This window comes from Podarcis cretensis (assembly GCF_951804945.1).
Source record: "Podarcis cretensis genome assembly, chromosome: 4".
NCBI classification, from domain to species: domain Eukaryota; kingdom Metazoa; phylum Chordata; class Lepidosauria; order Squamata; family Lacertidae; genus Podarcis; species Podarcis cretensis.
This window is the reverse complement of record NC_137173.1, coordinates 6,037,436-6,054,207: the sequence shown is the minus strand read 5'-3', so window position 1 is coordinate 6,054,207 and position 16,772 is coordinate 6,037,436. Positions and strand designations below refer to the sequence as shown.

At 44.0% G+C, this 16,772-nt stretch overlaps 1 protein-coding gene across 1 annotated transcript in view; it reads left to right on the top strand.

The window, feature by feature from the left end:
• LOC307215043 (zinc finger and SCAN domain-containing protein 31-like) overlaps positions 1-9,822 on the top strand; it is a 55,016-nt gene extending 45,194 nt beyond the window's left edge. Inside the window, exon 5 of the mRNA XM_079974198.1 lies at positions 9,471-9,822. Coding sequence (XP_079830324.1) covers positions 9,471-9,548 — 78 coding nt within the window. The 3' untranslated portion in view covers positions 9,549-9,822. The remainder of the gene's footprint in view (positions 1-9,470) is intronic.
• The last annotated feature ends 6,950 nt before the right edge of the window (positions 9,823-16,772 follow it).

Sequence of the window (16,772 nt, the reverse complement as noted above, 5' to 3'; positions counted from 1 at the left end):
GTGCCGACAATAATGGACTGGCATAACAAGCTACAAGAATTTGATGAAATGCAGTTGACAAATAGCCTGAGAGGCAATTCAAAACAAAAATGTATGGAAAAGTGGGATAGATATATGTTCAAAAATACAGTAATGGTTCGCTATCTATGCTAGCATTCAATTGACGTTGGAAAGAGTCTGAGTTGAGAAATAAGACAAAGGGTACATATTGATATAGGAATGTATTAGATAAAATGTAAAGAAATATACAGTAATAAGAGCACATTCATTTGTGAAAAAGGAATATACAACGGGATAGACAGGAAGTCCAAAGTGTTGGTACATATATGATTTTGGAATAATTTTTTGTCCTTGTTTTCTTTTTCTTTTAGCATATAAACTTTGTATACATGTTGAAAATTATAGTATAATAAGCCTTGTGATGTTACATGATAATGTTTACCAATGTAACATAAGCACCTTAATAAATAATTTTCTTGAAAAAAAATCTAATGCCCTTTTAACATGTGATGTTTTGTGTTTTTATGTTGTGTTTTATGTTGTAACCATCCTGAGACCTGTGGGTGTAGGGAATAGGCGCCAACTCTTAAAGGCCTAGGGGTCTTTGCCCCACCCCCAATAAAATATTTAAGGATGCCACCCCCAAGTTTTTGGTGTGTGTTTTTTCAAACACAACCTTTTATTCTTCTCTTAAAAAATTAAAAAATAAACTCACAAAGGTCATGAAGAAAACAAAATGCAAGAAAATACAAACGTGGACAGGTCCCATCTTTGCGGGTGAAGCGCAGAAGTTGCTTTGAAGCAACGTTTCCCAAACTTGGGTCCCCAGCAGCTCCCGGACTAAGTTCCCATCATCCCTCCCCATTGGTCCTGCTAGCTAGTAAGGTTCTGCAGTTGTAAGAATGTGAAACCAAGATTGAATTACCGTATTGCCTCTGTTAATTGGGCTTTATTGCTGGATTGCTTCTAACAAACAAGTTTCTTTAGTTGGCTCCATTGATTACTGATTGGGTTAATGTTTGGGCTATTCCCAAGCCATTCCAGCAATGGAATAGGATTATCTTGAAAGCACCTTTTGCACACAGCAGCAACATGACATGGAGCTGAATCCTGTTGAAATAGAAAATAAATACATAAATAATTATTTATATAAATATATATAAATGCTTCAGTATCTGGGTAAAGATCACCTGTGGAAGCCTTCAGTTTGGGCTAAAGTATTTCAATTATATATTTGGGGGCATTTACATTCCCATTAATGACGAAAATTCTGACAACACCTTTTGCTGCCATACAACCTCAGATCATCACACTATCTGGGTGTTTCATGGTCGGTGTAATGCAAGTAGCATGTAAATCTTCTCTGATTTCCCCCCTTGTGTATTTCATGCCATCACTACCAAGCAAGGAGATTTGAGTCTCATCCCTCCAAATAACACTGTCCCATTGTTCCACTGTCCAGTTAACATGGGTTTAATCTTTTCAACCTTTGCTTGAGAGATTTTCTTTAGTTGTGTAAGACTCTTCGTGACCCCATGGACCATAGCACTGTTGGGATTCAGAACTTACAGGGTTAAGTTGTTCTGAGTAGTGCCTCCCATTCTGACGTCAGGTTTCCAAGGAGGTTTGGAAGGAGGGAGGAGCTTTACTTTCTGTTCTCTCTTTGTCTCTGAAAGAGACGGACGCCATGAATGCTAGCAGTCCAGGAGAATCTGAGAAATGCTGAGCTGTAAATATTTTGCTGCAATAAAGAACTGATAAGAATTTGGACTCATGAGTGCTTGGTGTGTTTGGATCTAAGCAAGCAGCAACAGTTTTTGTTCCGCTGTGTTTTTACTCTGCAAGGCGAAACCGGAGAGAAGAAGGTCTGCGCAGCTTGGCTAAGAAGTGTGCCGGACCGCAATAAACTGGGGCTAATTGGGGCCATAAAGCAATTAGCCAATTAAGATTTTATCACAGGTTATGGGAGACTGATTACCGCTTATAAAACTGTTGCTGAAAGTCTGCCGGTGTACTTTGAAGTCAGCTTGAACAGCTGGGAAGACGCTACCGAAGCGGAGGTCTGCGTTCTGTGTTTTGCCTGCTGCTAAGAGGCAAGAGTTGCTGAGAGCTGAGAGCTGGGAAAGCAGCTGAAAAATCGGGTGCCGGAGAGCTGACTGGTTTTACGTGAGTAGCAGCTGGGGCCCCGGGGAAGAGGAGAGAATGGCAGACAGCCAGGTCCTTGAGGACGTTCCGCTTGAAAAGCTCACTTTAAGAAGTCGGGCAACCTGGTCCAGAAGAATAAGGGGTTGGTTTCTGGTTACTGGGCTTTGGGATGTAAGCCAGAAAGAGCCACTACCCCTAAATCCAGTTCCTGAAGGGACAGACATTGCAGGCTTTGAGGCTGCGTTGCCTGAAGATAGCCAGCAGAGAATGCAAAGAGAGCTTGCTATGCTGAAAGCATGCGTACACGCATCGCTCTTGCCTAGTTTGGAAGGCGTAAAGTCAGCAAGGGCTGCCTGGGAGGTGCTGAGAAGTTTGTGTGAAACTTCAGCAGGAGGCCAGGGCCCTGGAGAAGTCATGAAGAGCCTGGAAATGGCTGTAGCCCCAGTCCCTGAGGTGAAAGTCGGGGGGGCTGAGAATTCCAAAGGCAAGTTTCAAAAGTTTTCCACTGTGAGTGCTGAAGTGAAACGCAGTTTCAGCGAGGGCAGGGCTGGCACAGAGTGCTCTTCCGGAAGAAGGGGGGCCAGGCCAGCTGAAAGGAGCCCTGGGCAGTGTTTTTCCACTGGTGCTCGTCCTCAGCCAAAGTCTGGAAAGCTGCGGAGAGCTAGACGCTTCAAGGTCGGCCACCTGCACAAAGTGAAGATAAGGCCTAAAGAGTCGCGTGGGAACGCAGAGGCCAGTCCGGTCTCCAAGGCAACGGAGGAGGCTACTTCTACGGAAGCTGCCAAGGTCCTGAGCAAGGGGGAGTTGGTTGCCGAGACAACCAGAGAGAACTGCTGCAGAAGCCCAAAGAGAGGGGGCAGCGAGACGTTTGTTGCTATGGCGTTGTTTGAGGACAGCTCTGAGAGAGACACTGACTTACGCTTTGTAATCGACTCAGGAGCTAACCAAAATCTGATTCCAGAGACCCCTGCAGTCGAGATGTGGAATTGCACGGCAATTCCGGCTGGGAAAACTGTTCAGTTTGCAAATGGAAAAAAGAAAAATGTGACTAATGTTGCAAATGCCTTTTTTTCTGTTTTGCAGGAGCAGATGGAAGTTTGCATTGTGCCGGGAGTGCAACACTGTATTTTATCTGTGCCTTATTTGTTGAAAAAGGGGTTTAAGGTTTGCTTTGAACACGATTTTTGTACAATCTCCAAAGGAGGGAAGCAACTGGTCAGAGTTGCAAAGGGGCAGAATGATCTCTTCATTCTTAAAACGTCTCTGAAGGGTGAGGGGAAGGTTGAGAAAGCACAAGCCCTGCGTGCTACAGTTCCCACTCATGTTTCATGTGCTTGTGCGTGGCATAAGAAGACAGCTCATTGTTGTCTTGAAGAACTACAGGTGCTACCTGAGGTTAGCAAAGGCTGTAGAATTGAGGAATGTGCAAGAGTCCTAGATTGTCAGGCTTGCAGACAGGCAAAGGTAAGAGGGTGCAGTTACCCCAGGGTGGAGAGGGTAACCACAAAACCTTTTGATCTTGTGCACATAGATCTGTTGGGTCCCATGAAGGAACCAAGTCTGGGAGGGGCCAGGTTTCTGCTGACGCTGCAGGATGATTTTTCGCAGAACACCTGGACACATGGTCTCAAATCCAAGGAAGATGCAGCACAGCTGATTAGAAGTTGGATTGAGGAGGTGGAACTAAGGTTCTCCACGAAAGTGCAGGCAATCACTAGTGACAGAGGTGCACAGTTTACTGGGTCTGCTTTGCAGAAGTTATTTCACAAGAAAGGGATAAGTCACACAGTGACTTCTCCTCAACAGAGGGGGGTGGCAGAGCTCAGAAGTGAGGCTCTGGTTAAGGCTGCACAGGTGATGCTGTCAGATTCTGGGTTATCTCCAAGGTTTTGGATGGAGGCAGTTAAATATGTGAGCTTCACCTGGAATCGGTCCTACAATTCAGTGGTAGGAGACACCCCGTTTTTCATGCTTCACGGGAGGAAACCACAGGTTCACTTCCTCCGTGCGTTTGGATCAAGGGCCTCGGTGCCGGTGCCTGAAGCTTTGCGAGGGCCAGGTGAACCCAAGTTCCAGAAAATGATCTTCTGTGGGTATGAGCCAGCGGCTCATGCATGGAGGTTTGCGTACCCGTCAGGTGATCAGAGTAAGCTACTGATCAGTAAACACGCTGAGTTCTATAAGCAGGATGAAAGGTCAAAGACTCCTGCCAGGCGTGATATTCTTTCAGAATGTCTTTCTGATTCAGAGCAGGAAGGTTCTGATGAGGAGGAAGGAGAGGCTGAGTCTGCTGATGACGATCAGCTCACTGACCAAAGTCAGGAACAGGATGGGGCATCTCCACAAGTTGTAAAAAGAGAGCCCAAGAGTGAGCCTAGTTCTCCTGTGAGGGTAATGCAAAGGATTCGAAGACGCGTTAAGTCAGAGGGGGAATCCCGGGATGCAGAGGACACACCTGCTGACCACAGTGAGTCAGAGGAAGTGCCTGAGTTTGTGCCCAGGCGGTCCAGTCGCACAACGAAGGGTATTCCACCTGAGAGGTATCAGGCCACAGGTGCGTGGGTAAGTTTCGCACAGTGCGAATCTGAGAGTTGTGAGGATGTTCCACAGATGCCTGACAGGAACGCCAGGAGAGGGCGCAAGGCATTGGGGAAGGGATTGATCTCACAGAGGTCTGCAAAGGTACATCCACAGGTCTCGTCAGAATGCAAGGCAAGAGGGGGTGTTGGGATTCAGAACTTACAGGGTTAAGTTGTTCTGAGTAGTGCCTCCCATTCTGACGTCAGGTTTCCAAGGAGGTTTGGAAGGAGGGAGGAGCTTTACTTTCTGTTCTCTCTTTGTCTCTGAAAGAGATGGACGCCATGAATGCTAGCAGTCCAGGAGAATCTGAGAAATGCTGAGCTGTAAATATTTTGCTGCAATAAAGAACTGATAAGAATTTGGACTCATGAGTGCTTGGTGTGTTTGGATCTAAGCAAGCAGCAACGGTTTTTGTTCCGCTGTGTTTTTACTCTGCAAGGCGAAACCGGAGAGAAGAAGGTCTGCGCAGCTTGGCTAAGAAGTGTGCCGGACCGCAATAAACTGGGGCTAATTGGGGCCATAAAGCAATTAGCCAATTAAGATTTTATCACAAGCACGCCATGCACTCCTGTCTTTCACTGCCTCCCACAGTTTGGTCAAACTCATGCTTTAGAGATAACAATGGCTTTTCCCTTAGAATTCTAACATTTAGACCAGTCCTTGCACTCAACTTCACATTACATCTCGCCATGTGATCTTGTATACACCAAGATGATTTTCTTGGAACGCTCTGTCACAAGAGACTAGGGCCCTGCGGGATCTGACATCTTTCCGCAGGGCCTGCAAGACAGAGCTGTTCCACCAGGCCTTTGGTCAGGGCGCAGCTTGACCCCCTCCTCTGGCAATCTGCACAGAATTTTGCTTAATGGTTGCCATCAATTTTGATTTTAATTAATTTTATAATGAATGTTTTTAGAATGTTGGATTATTTTGATTGTTGTTAGCCACCCTGAGCCCAGCTTCGGCTGGGGAGGGTGGGATATAAATAAAATTTATTATTATTATTATTATTATTATTCTGTCAGGTAGAGACAGTCTCTCCATTCTTTGTTCGTCACTTGCCTTTCTGCATGTTTTCCTGCCTTTACCAGTCTGATTTTGTAGTGGCTGAGTCTCCTTAAACCTCTTCAATAATATAGAAATGCCAGCTTTGGCTAAGTTTTTCCTAATCTTTCATGTAATCTATTCATTTTTATTTTTTTTATGAATATTTAGCATTTTCAAAAAACACACAAAAACAACAATTAAACAGAAAATAACAGAAATACAAAAATCCAAAATTTAAAAAAGAAAAACAGTTAAAAACACATAAAATTCCAATTACTTATTTTCATTTAACTTATTTCTCAGACCTCCTCACACCTCCCCTTCTTGTATTCCAATTTGAATTATTCAGCAAATCCTTATTACTTATTTCTCAACTTTAACTTGATAATTCTTCCATTTCCTCAATTTATTTTTACCAACCTTATTTTCATTTAATTTAAACCGTTTTGAAAACCAATTTTATCTTATCCAAATTTAAACATCAATACTTAAACATCGTTGCTCCTTCTTAAACATTTTTCCTAAAGTCGACCAAAATTTCCCTTCCATGGCTTTCCCCAATTCCAAACAAATAGCAAAACAAAATAAAAACAAAGCAAGTTATAGTTATATACCCTTTGGATTCCCAGACTCCACCCACCCCTTTCCCGGTTTCAGTCCCCAACAAGTGTTCATCAGTTCAATATATTGTTTAGCCTGGAGATCTCACATCCGAGGCTCTTAAATCTCTTTCAGTTCCTCTCTGCCGGCCTTTTTGATAGTCCTTAATGTTGAACCCCAAATTTTGGAGAGGCTTCGGCCCAACAGGATCCATGTTTTTTCCAGCCAGCCCTCCATGCTTAAAGATAGAGCCTATGGGGTACTCCAAATCTTGTTTCATACTCCTTTCAAGTCCAAATGTCCCCAAAGCTCCAACTTCCACCTTGATCAAATTTATAATCCTTCGGTCTTCAGATCTCCACATGAGGGGATCTCTCAGTTTTGGGCTCACCAATTCAGGCCAGGCTTTCCACATCAAATTATTATTCTCCTTTGTTGCCTTCATGTCAGGCCACAAATTGCAACTCTCCTTTGACATCTGCAAAATTACAGCTCCTCCTTCCTTTTCTTCAGGGACAGCTTATGTCTCCTTCTCCATGTTCTCATAACTCTCAAGTTTCTCTATTTGTCCAATTGTATGAGCTTCCTGCTTCAAATCCTTATCAGCTTCAACAAAATTGTTTGCTGCTAAGACCAGAGTTGTGACGCTTGTAGCCAAAACATCAATTTCACCTTGTAACTTTCCCAAGAGAACAAATGTTCTATCCAGTTCAGTCTGAATTTTCCCTCCTCCAGCCATTCTTGTAATGTCCTAAACCCCCTCTAGGGGGATTTTGGTTCCTTGATGTTTTTTCAGCTCAAATCCAATAATCAAGTTAATTTGTATCAGTCCTTCCTTGTTTTCAACAAATTGTAACAAATATAACCAGCAGAAGCGACAGAAACAAAGTTCTCTTTTTCCTTCTGACAGCCAATTTGACAGCTGTCAAACTTCAGTACTTCATCAACAGGCTCTCTCGCGGGACGCTCCCGGGTCCGAGGGGGGGTGAAACTTCAGCTCCCAAAGTTAATCTTTTATCCTCCAGTAAAATTTCTTAATAGTGTCAAACCATGAAGGTCGAAGTCTTTTAAAAAAAGAAAGGATTCTCTCGACCTTAGATAGCAGGTTCTTTGCTTTAAATCTACAAAGAGGGGGGGCGGACTTCCTTTTTAACCCTTCCCCGCTCATTCCTTCTTCTTTTTTTTGTAAATTATTTTTATTAAGCTCTTTTTCATGAGAAAAGAAAATCACAAAGAAAAACATAAAAAACAAAGCAAAAACAAAGGAAAACAAAGGTAAACAACGTCAAAAAACAAGACCCAAACTCACCAACAAATACAACAACCAAAAAACACTAACAAAGAACACACCCACCCGTCACCAACAGTGATTGACTTCCCTTCAAAACAGCTTGAGTTGTAATCCCACATTATCTTCCTACGGGGTGTTTTTATCTCCTTTATTTACACCTCTCAAACTTTATGTATCGCCCACTGAAATTTTAATATTTCCTAAGTTTGTTTCCATATATATAAAAAATTTGCTCCAGTCATTAATAAATTTTTCATTTTTCTGCTGCCTGATCTTCTGTGTCATCCTTGCTAACTCTATATATTTGAATAATTTGGATTGCCAGTCCCTGATGGTTGGAATATTAGGGGTTTTCCAGTTTTGCGCCAGCAGTATCCTGGCTGCTACCATTGCGTATTGAAACATGGTTTGATCTTCTTGTCTAATCTCCTTCCCAACCATCCCTAGAAGGAAGGCTTCGGGTTTTTTAGGGAAGGTATATCTCAAGATCTTTTTTAGTTTGTCATAGGTAAGTCCCCAAAACCTTCTCACTTTTTCGCAGGTCCACCACATATGGTGGAAGTCTCCTTCCTTCCCCGCTCATTCCTGATTCAACAAAGATTTTTCTTTAAATTCCAAATTCCGTATTACTCACGGGTTTTTACTTTAAAGTCCAATTGTTCCAAGGAAAAAGTCAGCGCTCTCCGACAATGGCTTGCGGCTTCACTCCGCAGAAGGAGCAGTCTACTCACAGCACCGCGCCGCACCCCGTTCCGTAGCCTTTAAAAAGGCTCCTTCGCAGTTTGGGGGGGCGCAAATGGTGCTCGCCGAGTCACCACGCTCACAGGCATCCGTGCCTGTGATTTTTAAGGGTCCCTGCGTCGCTGCCACGGACCAGACCCGATCCTGCAGAGCCGATTCCCTCCGGAGTTCGGAGGGAATCCGCCATTAGTCGATGGCACTAACCCGGAAGTCCCCCATCTAATCTATTCATAACTGTAGCCTTGTTCACTTAATAGTACAATTTTACATCGCTTTCTGGGTGACCAGTCTGTTGGGATACTGCCAAGGAGACGTGGCCATCAGGCAGCCTCCATGTCGTCTCCGGACAATCTTCCGGTCTCCCATAGGACAGCATCAGTCAATTAGCGACACGAGCCTCAGACACATTCCGAGTCTTGTGCACACTCTTTCTGCAGAGTTTCTACAACAGCCGGAACAAAAAACAGCCGGAACAAAAGCTATATACAAAATGGAAACTCCCAGTGACCAGGAAGTAAACAGGCATGTGACACACAACAATCATGCCTGACTCTTAAGGTGGAACGGAACTATATCCTAATTCTTTGTGCCATTTCTATAATTTTATTATGTTTTACAACCTCACTAAATGAAAGAACAAAAAAAAACCCCAACCAACTTGATAGCAATCACATAACACACTGACAAAGGTCAACCTAAGCAAGTTGTGCTTCCTTTTTCTGGTTATTTGGCTATAACGTTTGATAGAATATGGTTAATTGAACAACCTTTGTTGAATTGCAGTCTTCATTAAATTATCTTTCCATTGATATATTATTTTATGATATTATTCCAAAAGAAGTGGTGTTATGAGCCATCAAACCTCTGAAATACACCTTTTTCCAAAAGTCTTCCACAATTTTGACCACTACTATATATCAAACAAACCAACATTCAACAACTCATCAGAATATAATAATAAATATGATGGTTAATGACAAACAACACAGGTAATGACACCCCCGACTCCCTTCTATTCTTCTCTGTTTGTTCCTGAGGCTCTAATCCCTTTTGGTCTCCATTGCAGATTGGGATGAATCGGAAATTGAGAACAAAGGTGACCATGATAAAATCCCCAGAGAGGAGAAGCCACATAAAAATTTAGAGTGTGGAGAAAGCTGCAGTCAGAGCTCCCATTCCACTTCCCAACAAAAAATCTCATTGGAAAGAAACTCTATCAGTGCATGGAATGTGGAAAGAGCTTCAGTCGGAGCTACAATCTCACTTCCCATCAAAGAACTCATACAGGGGAGAAACCCTATCAGTGTGTCGAATGTGGAAAACGCTTCAGGAAGAGCTCCGATATCACTTCCCATTAAAGAATTCATACAGGGGAGAAACCCTATCAGTGTGTGGAATGTGGAAAGAGCTTCATTCAGAGCTCCTCTCTCACTTCCCATCAAAGAATCCACACAAAGGTCGGGAATACCATTTTACAGCTTCAGGAGCCAGGAAATTCGCAACTTTATTACCAACCCTTTTCCTAATTGACATCTAATGCCCTTTTAACATGTGGTGTTTGGTGTTTGTATGTTGTAACCATCCTGAGACCTGTTGGTGTAGGAATAGGCACCAATGCTTAAAGACCTAGGCATCTTCCCCAAATAAAATATTTAAGGAGGCCACCCCCCAGGGGTCTTTTTCTTTTTATCCAAACACAACCTTTTATTCTTCTGCTACTTGCCATACAATTTCTCTTTCAATTTGCCCTCTTAAACAAACAAACAAACAAACACAAATGCAGAATGGTCATGAGGAAAAGAAAATACAAACATATACCCTTGCCATCTTTGTGGGCAAAACGGAAAAGTTGCTTTAAAGCAGGCTTTCCCAAGCTTAGGTCCCCAACAGCTCCTGGACTACAGTTCCCATATTCCCTTCCCAATTGTTTTGCTAGCTAGGGGTGATTGGAGTTGTAGTCCAAAAACAGCTGGAGACCCAAGTTTGCTTTAAAGGGAAAGTAGGCTGGACCTGTGACACCCTCTGCTGGACAAAAGCACTGCCCCAGAATCTGAACCACCCCCAGTACTACTAATTGGAATTTATAGAGCGCAAAACTGTAGTTTGATTGGCACGTCAACCTCTAAGGAGCTTCTAGGTGCTTTCTGCACCACCAAGAGTACCCACAGAATTGTGGCTTCTACTGGCAACACACACAGGAGAACAAATGAAAGACAAACACAATGAGCAGGCAAAACCCTGGAAAGGGCCATACCAAATGGACATCTGTTGTGAAGAGGTCATTTCCCCACTGCTGAACAATGCCACTGGTAGAGGAGATGGAATGCTAGAAGTGTTCTCCGGGGCAAGGGGAGCTGCTGGGAAATTGAACTGCGGGCTCAAAATATTACTTTTTTTAAAAGTTGCTGCCATTATAGGCATTACAGGCAGAATGCTGGAGGGTGAGCAGGCCCAGGCTGTGCTGCACCCAAGAGAGGGGGTGAAGGGAGAAGTGAAATGTAGCCTTATTGGAGTTCACCGATTGGGTCTGCGTTGCTCCTGAACAGGAGGAAGGAAGTCAAAACGACACCAAGGTGGATTCAAAGAAAGAGTTTATTCTGCTCTCTGGATAGCAGAAGGCACTTGTGTGATCAAGTCCACGACAAGTCCAAAGACATGACAAGTTTCATGCAGTATATATATCCTCCAGGCATCCTCTCCCCCTTCCCCAGCCACGTCAACTTGTATACGCAGGTTGACATCACATATGTTCCTGCTCTGGTACTCTCAACCATAAAAGGATCTTCCTTCCTGTACTTCTGACCATAAAAGGATCTTCCTCTTTCTACTCTTATCTGGGAAGAGGTCATAATCTCCGGGAACACGCTTTTGGCATTTTCCCCGGACATTGGTCTTGCGTGTATTTTGTGGTCAGCACATAAGATAAAGTTCTGACGTGTTTTCTTTGTTCCCCTGGAGGGCCAAGGCCATCCCTTGCCTGTCCAGATAAAGGAGAGAACTGTTTATGCAGTTGTGTCCTTATTATGGTTTTGTTCAACAGTTCAAGTTTTACACAGTTAAAAGTGCTCTCTTTTGAAAGAACAAAAGGCAGGGGTTGAGACAGTTTTTAAAATTACTACACAGAAACCCATTCCTTCAGAAACCGTGAAAGCTTTTTCTTCCCGATGTTTCCGGTGCGGCTCTGATTTCCACCTGGTCCGGAATTGTCCAGTGGAGGGACAGGATGTCTCCAAGGCCATTTTCTTTGGCAACCAGATAACAGGAGCTGCCAAGCATGGGAAGCCTCGCAAAGGTCCCAAGGGAAGTGGCAGAGACATGTCGTCACAGCATCATTTGGCTGCTGCTATGGCAACAGTGAAAAACTGCGACCCGGGCCACGGGCTGAGCTGGGTGATTGACAGTGGGGCCAGTCACCACCTCATGCCATCGCCATCTAGTGATTTTTTTGTGGAACTGCAAGGCTCTGAAAACTGGAAGTATAACTCTTGCAGATGGTTCCAAGCGCTAAGTCTGGCTCTGTTTATTGTTCTTTTTTACAGGCGGAGACTGAGGCCTATGTCGTTCCAGAGATGCAATGCTGTTTGCTTTCTGTCTCCTCTCTTGTCCATGATGGGTTCAAAGTGTGTTTTGAAAATAATGTTTATTCCATTTCCAGAGGTGGGCGACAACTGGTCAGTGTTGAGTGCAAAGACAGGCTGTTTGTGCTAGAAACGCCTATTGCAGGTAAAGTTCCCACTGAGGATGCACAAGCACAGTGTGCTAAGGTTCCCATTCATGATGGGTGCCATCATGGCGTTTGACACCAGAGAATGTCACATGTCAACTGGGGGTACGTGAAGAAGGTCCCAGGGTGCACTGAGGGGTGCAAGATGAAGGTATGTGACAAATACCTGGAATGTAGGGCCTTCAAGAAAGCCAAGGTTCAGACATGCTCTTATCCTAGGTCTGACAGGGTAACCACAAAACCTTTTGAGCTAGTCCATGCAGAACTTTGGGGCCCTATGCCAGGTGCCAGTCTGGGCGGGGCCAAATTTGTGCTATCTCTGGTGGATGATTATTCCAGAAATGGGTGGATTTTCTTTTTTCTTTTTTTAATAAATTTTTATTAAGGTTTTAAAGGCTACAGAAAGAAAAATAGAAAAAACACCGAGTTAAACAAAAAAGAAAGAGAAAAAGAAATGCATACAACATCAAAAAAACAAAAAAGAAAAAAACATGCAGACAATTGAAAAACAAATCAAACCTTTACATAACTTTCTTTCCTTTCCTTATTTCCTTGACCTCCTCACACCTACCTTTTTTGTATTCTAGTTCAATTAGATATTTCAGCAAATCCTTTCCTTCTTTGTTTTTATCCTAATAATTTATCTTAATATACTATATTCTTACATTCTCTTCTTTCGCTGATTAACAATCCATTTTTACTTAGTCCTTTATAACGTTTCTGCTAAAACCACATGTCAGGGACTCAGCGGGAGCGCAGGGAGGAGAGGAGATGGAGAGCGAGGGGGAGCAATCCGAGGGCAGCGTAGGAGAGGATGACAGCAGCCCAATAGATTCCGTGAGCCTCTCCAGCGAATCGGAAGATTCACAGAAGGGGGCGCCGATGGGCAGGGCAAGGGGGGACCCAAGGGGGACACCCCAGAAACAAGGGGCCAGCGGGGACTCCCAGAGCAGCAGTTGGAAATCAGGACCAGCTTCCCCACCAGAGCGTAGTGGGGGGGAGGAGTCCCAGGTATCAGAGCCCACATATTCACCACCAGCGAGAGAAGATGAGTCAGGGGTGGCCACGCCTCCATCGGAGAGCGAGGGAACGGTCAAGAGGAAAGTCGCAGGCTGGGCGCGCGCGCCCAGTTCAAATGTACAGGCGAGCGGCACAGAAGGTAGCCCGGATAGGGAACCAGGTCCTAAAGCCCGCCGGAAGGAGGGGGAAGAATCATCAAGGTCAGCGTCAGAGGAGTCCAGAAAGGATGAAACCCTAGCGGGCAGGAGGGCCCAGAGGAGAAAGGAACTTAGGAAGAGGTGGAGCAAGGCGAGAGTCTTAAACTGGTGTGGAAGGGGCGGAGACTCAGACGGGACTTCGCCAGTCTAGGGTTGAGACGTAGAGCTGCGCGCTGCGGCTTTAAAATGGAAACTGAACCTCAATAAAGACTTTTGTACATAACTACAGCCTAGCGTTGGTCCTCTGTGAGCTGGGACCTAGAGGCAGCTCTGACACCACATAACTTCATTCCAACATCCTTCTAACATTCCTTAATTTTACAATGTTTCTGTAAATAAACTTTAAATTTCTTCCAATCTTCTTCCACCGACACTTCTCCCTGGTCTCGGATTCTGCCAGTCATTTCCGCCAATTCCATGTAGTCCATCACCTTCATCTGCCATTCTTCCCAGGTGGGTAGATCTTGTGTCTTCCAATACTTTGCAATAAGTATTCTTGCTGCAGTTGTAGCATACATAAAGTTCTATCCTTCTTTGACACCAATTGGCCGACCATGCCAAGGAGAAAGGCCTCTGGTTTCTTCAGAAAGGTATATTTAAATACCTTTTTCATTTAATTATAGATCATCTCCCAGAAAGCCTTAATCCTTGGGCATGTCCACCAAAGGTGAAAGAATGTACCTTCAGTCTCTTTGCATTTCCAACATTTATTTTCGGGCAAATGATAAATTTTTGCAAGCTTGACTGGTGTCATGTACCACCTGTAGATCATTTTCATTATATTCTCTCTTAAGGCATTACATGCCGTGAACTTCATACCTGTGGTCCATAACTGTTCCCAGTCAGCCATCATAATGTTATGTCCAACATCTTGTGCCCATTTAATCATAACCGATTTCACCGTTTCATCCTGAGTGTTCCATTTCAACAGCAAGTTGTACATTCTTGACAAGTTCTTAGTTTTGGGATCTAACAGTTCTGTTTCCAATTTTGATTTTTCCACCTGGAAGCCAATTTTCTTGTCTAAATTATAAGCCTCCATTATTTGGTAATAATGGAGCCAATCTCGCACTTTGTTTTTTAGTTTTTTCAAAACTCTGCAGTTTTAATCTATCTCCCTCTTGTTCCAGAATTTCCCAATATTTCGGCCATTTGGTCTCCATATTGAGCTTTTTCTGAGCCTTCGCTTCCATTGGTGACAGCCACCTTGGAGTTTTGTTTTCAAGCAAATCCTTATATCTTATCCAGACATTAAACACTGCTTTCCTGACAATATGGTTTTTAAACGCTTTATGTGCTTTGACCTTATCATACCACAAATATGCATGCCACCCAAATACGTTGTTAAAACCTTCTAAGTCCAGAATGTCCATGTTTTCAAGAAGCAGCCATTCTCTCAGCCAACAAAATGCGGCTGATTCATAGTAAAGCTTAAGGTCTGGCAGGGCAAATCCACCTCTTTCTTTGGCATCTGTTAATATCTTAATTTTGCAGCTGTAAGGTTTTCTTCTTTAAGTGACCCCTTGAAAACAACAAATGTAAAACAAACTTTATCCATACACAGGTTTGTTAATTTGTTAAAATATGTTGAATTACAACATTATATTCACTTATATTACTTAGAATATGTACAACGGATGGAGCCCATGAGAGCGAAACAAGGCATTATTCCGGAAATCCTTGTCAACACTGTGGAACTGTAATAGGCTCCAATTTGGACTTTATGAACGTATGTGGAACAGAAACTAGCCGACATTTGGTCTTTATGAATGATTTATTGGGGACTTCCGTCTATATTATTGCACTTTATGTGCTGTTTATGTGCAAGATAAACCTCTGATATTCTGATAATAATGTATAGAAGAGTATTGTTTATGTGAATGCACAGCCGGTTACGTCTTGTGTGTTTGTACATTCAAGGAACAGCATTTCTGACCCAGATTTTCACAGGAAGTCCCTAAGATGATTCACCTTTCAAACAGGATACGTGAACCTAGGCCAGCATGGTCCTCCTCTCTGGCAGATGGACATTCCCCCCCCCCCAAAAAAATATAGTCTGGCCCCCCACATGGTCTGAGGGACGGTGGACTGTCCCATGGCTGAAAAAGGTTGCCCCAGGCTAACAAGATGGTCAATATCCGGTTCCACTCCACCCTTTTAAAATTTCAATATCAAAACAGACCCCAGCTTTCAGAGCATGTAAACCACATGAGTGGAAATACCGCTGCTCCATGCACAAAAATAGGACTATACTTCCTTCTCCCACCTTTAAAGTAAACGTCTATGTAACGAAACCAAATTGATCCAAGTCTGCCTTTCTCCACCAACCTCAATTTCGCTCTTCAAGCCAAAAGACAACACTTCCCCGTCCCCGGGCGAAACCCCCTGGCCTTCCATTGGTAGAGCCGCCAACACGCTTGTGGCGTTTACCACAGTGCGACGCAAGGACTGAGCGGGTGGCGAGATCCTTTCAGCCTCAGACACTTGGCAGGTTCTGAAATGGCCGTGCAGGACATAGTTTGAGGACCCCTGGTCTACACTGACTGGGACATTCTGCATGCCAAGCAGATGCTCTAGGGCTCCCCATATTTCAATAACCTTTCAATGTTATGCTATTAGCAACCGTGGAGATTCCACCTGCCTCTTTCATTTAATAAATAATCATAATCATAAGCATAAGCATATATTTATACCCCGCCCATCTGGCTGGGTTCCCCAGCCACTCTGGGCGGCTTCCAACAAAATATTAAAATGCAATAGTCCATCAAATATTAAAAACTTCCCTAAACATAATAACAACAACCATCCATTATCAGTCCATTAAATTAGCAATTAAGCATTTCTGGAAAGGGAAATGGCATAATTGTGTATATTAGTATGAAAAGCATGCATGAGAAATTATTACTCATTTACTCATTGAATTTATTACTCATTATTACTCATTTTGGCAGGGGAAGGGTCTCCCTTGGGAGGTGGTGGACTCTCCTTCCTTGTAGGTTTCTAAGCAGAGATCGGACGGCCATCTGCCATGGATGCTTCAGCTGAGATTCCTGCATAGCTGGGGGTTGGACTAGATGACCCTGGGATCCCCTCCTCTCTCTCCACTCCGGAATTCTAGGAGGAGCTTCCTTGCCTCCTGCAAAGCCCTTTTCCCTGCAAGCTCTTCCTCTGGTTTCTGGCCAAGGGAGGGAGATGCTCAGAGTCCAGCCAAGAGCCTCACCCCCAAAAGGGGGGCATTGGCGTAGCCGGGGGGGCAGCTGCCCCCCTAAATCCATAAGAAATAATAGAAATCTGAGGTTCTGCCAAGCGAGAGACGGCTGAGCTGGAGGACCCGGCTTGGCAAGGGTTAAAGGCAAGTGAGCTGCCTTCCTAGAGAGGCCAGGAAGCAAGGGGGGGCTGGTCCTCCAGAGCCAAGGCCCCTCCCTCC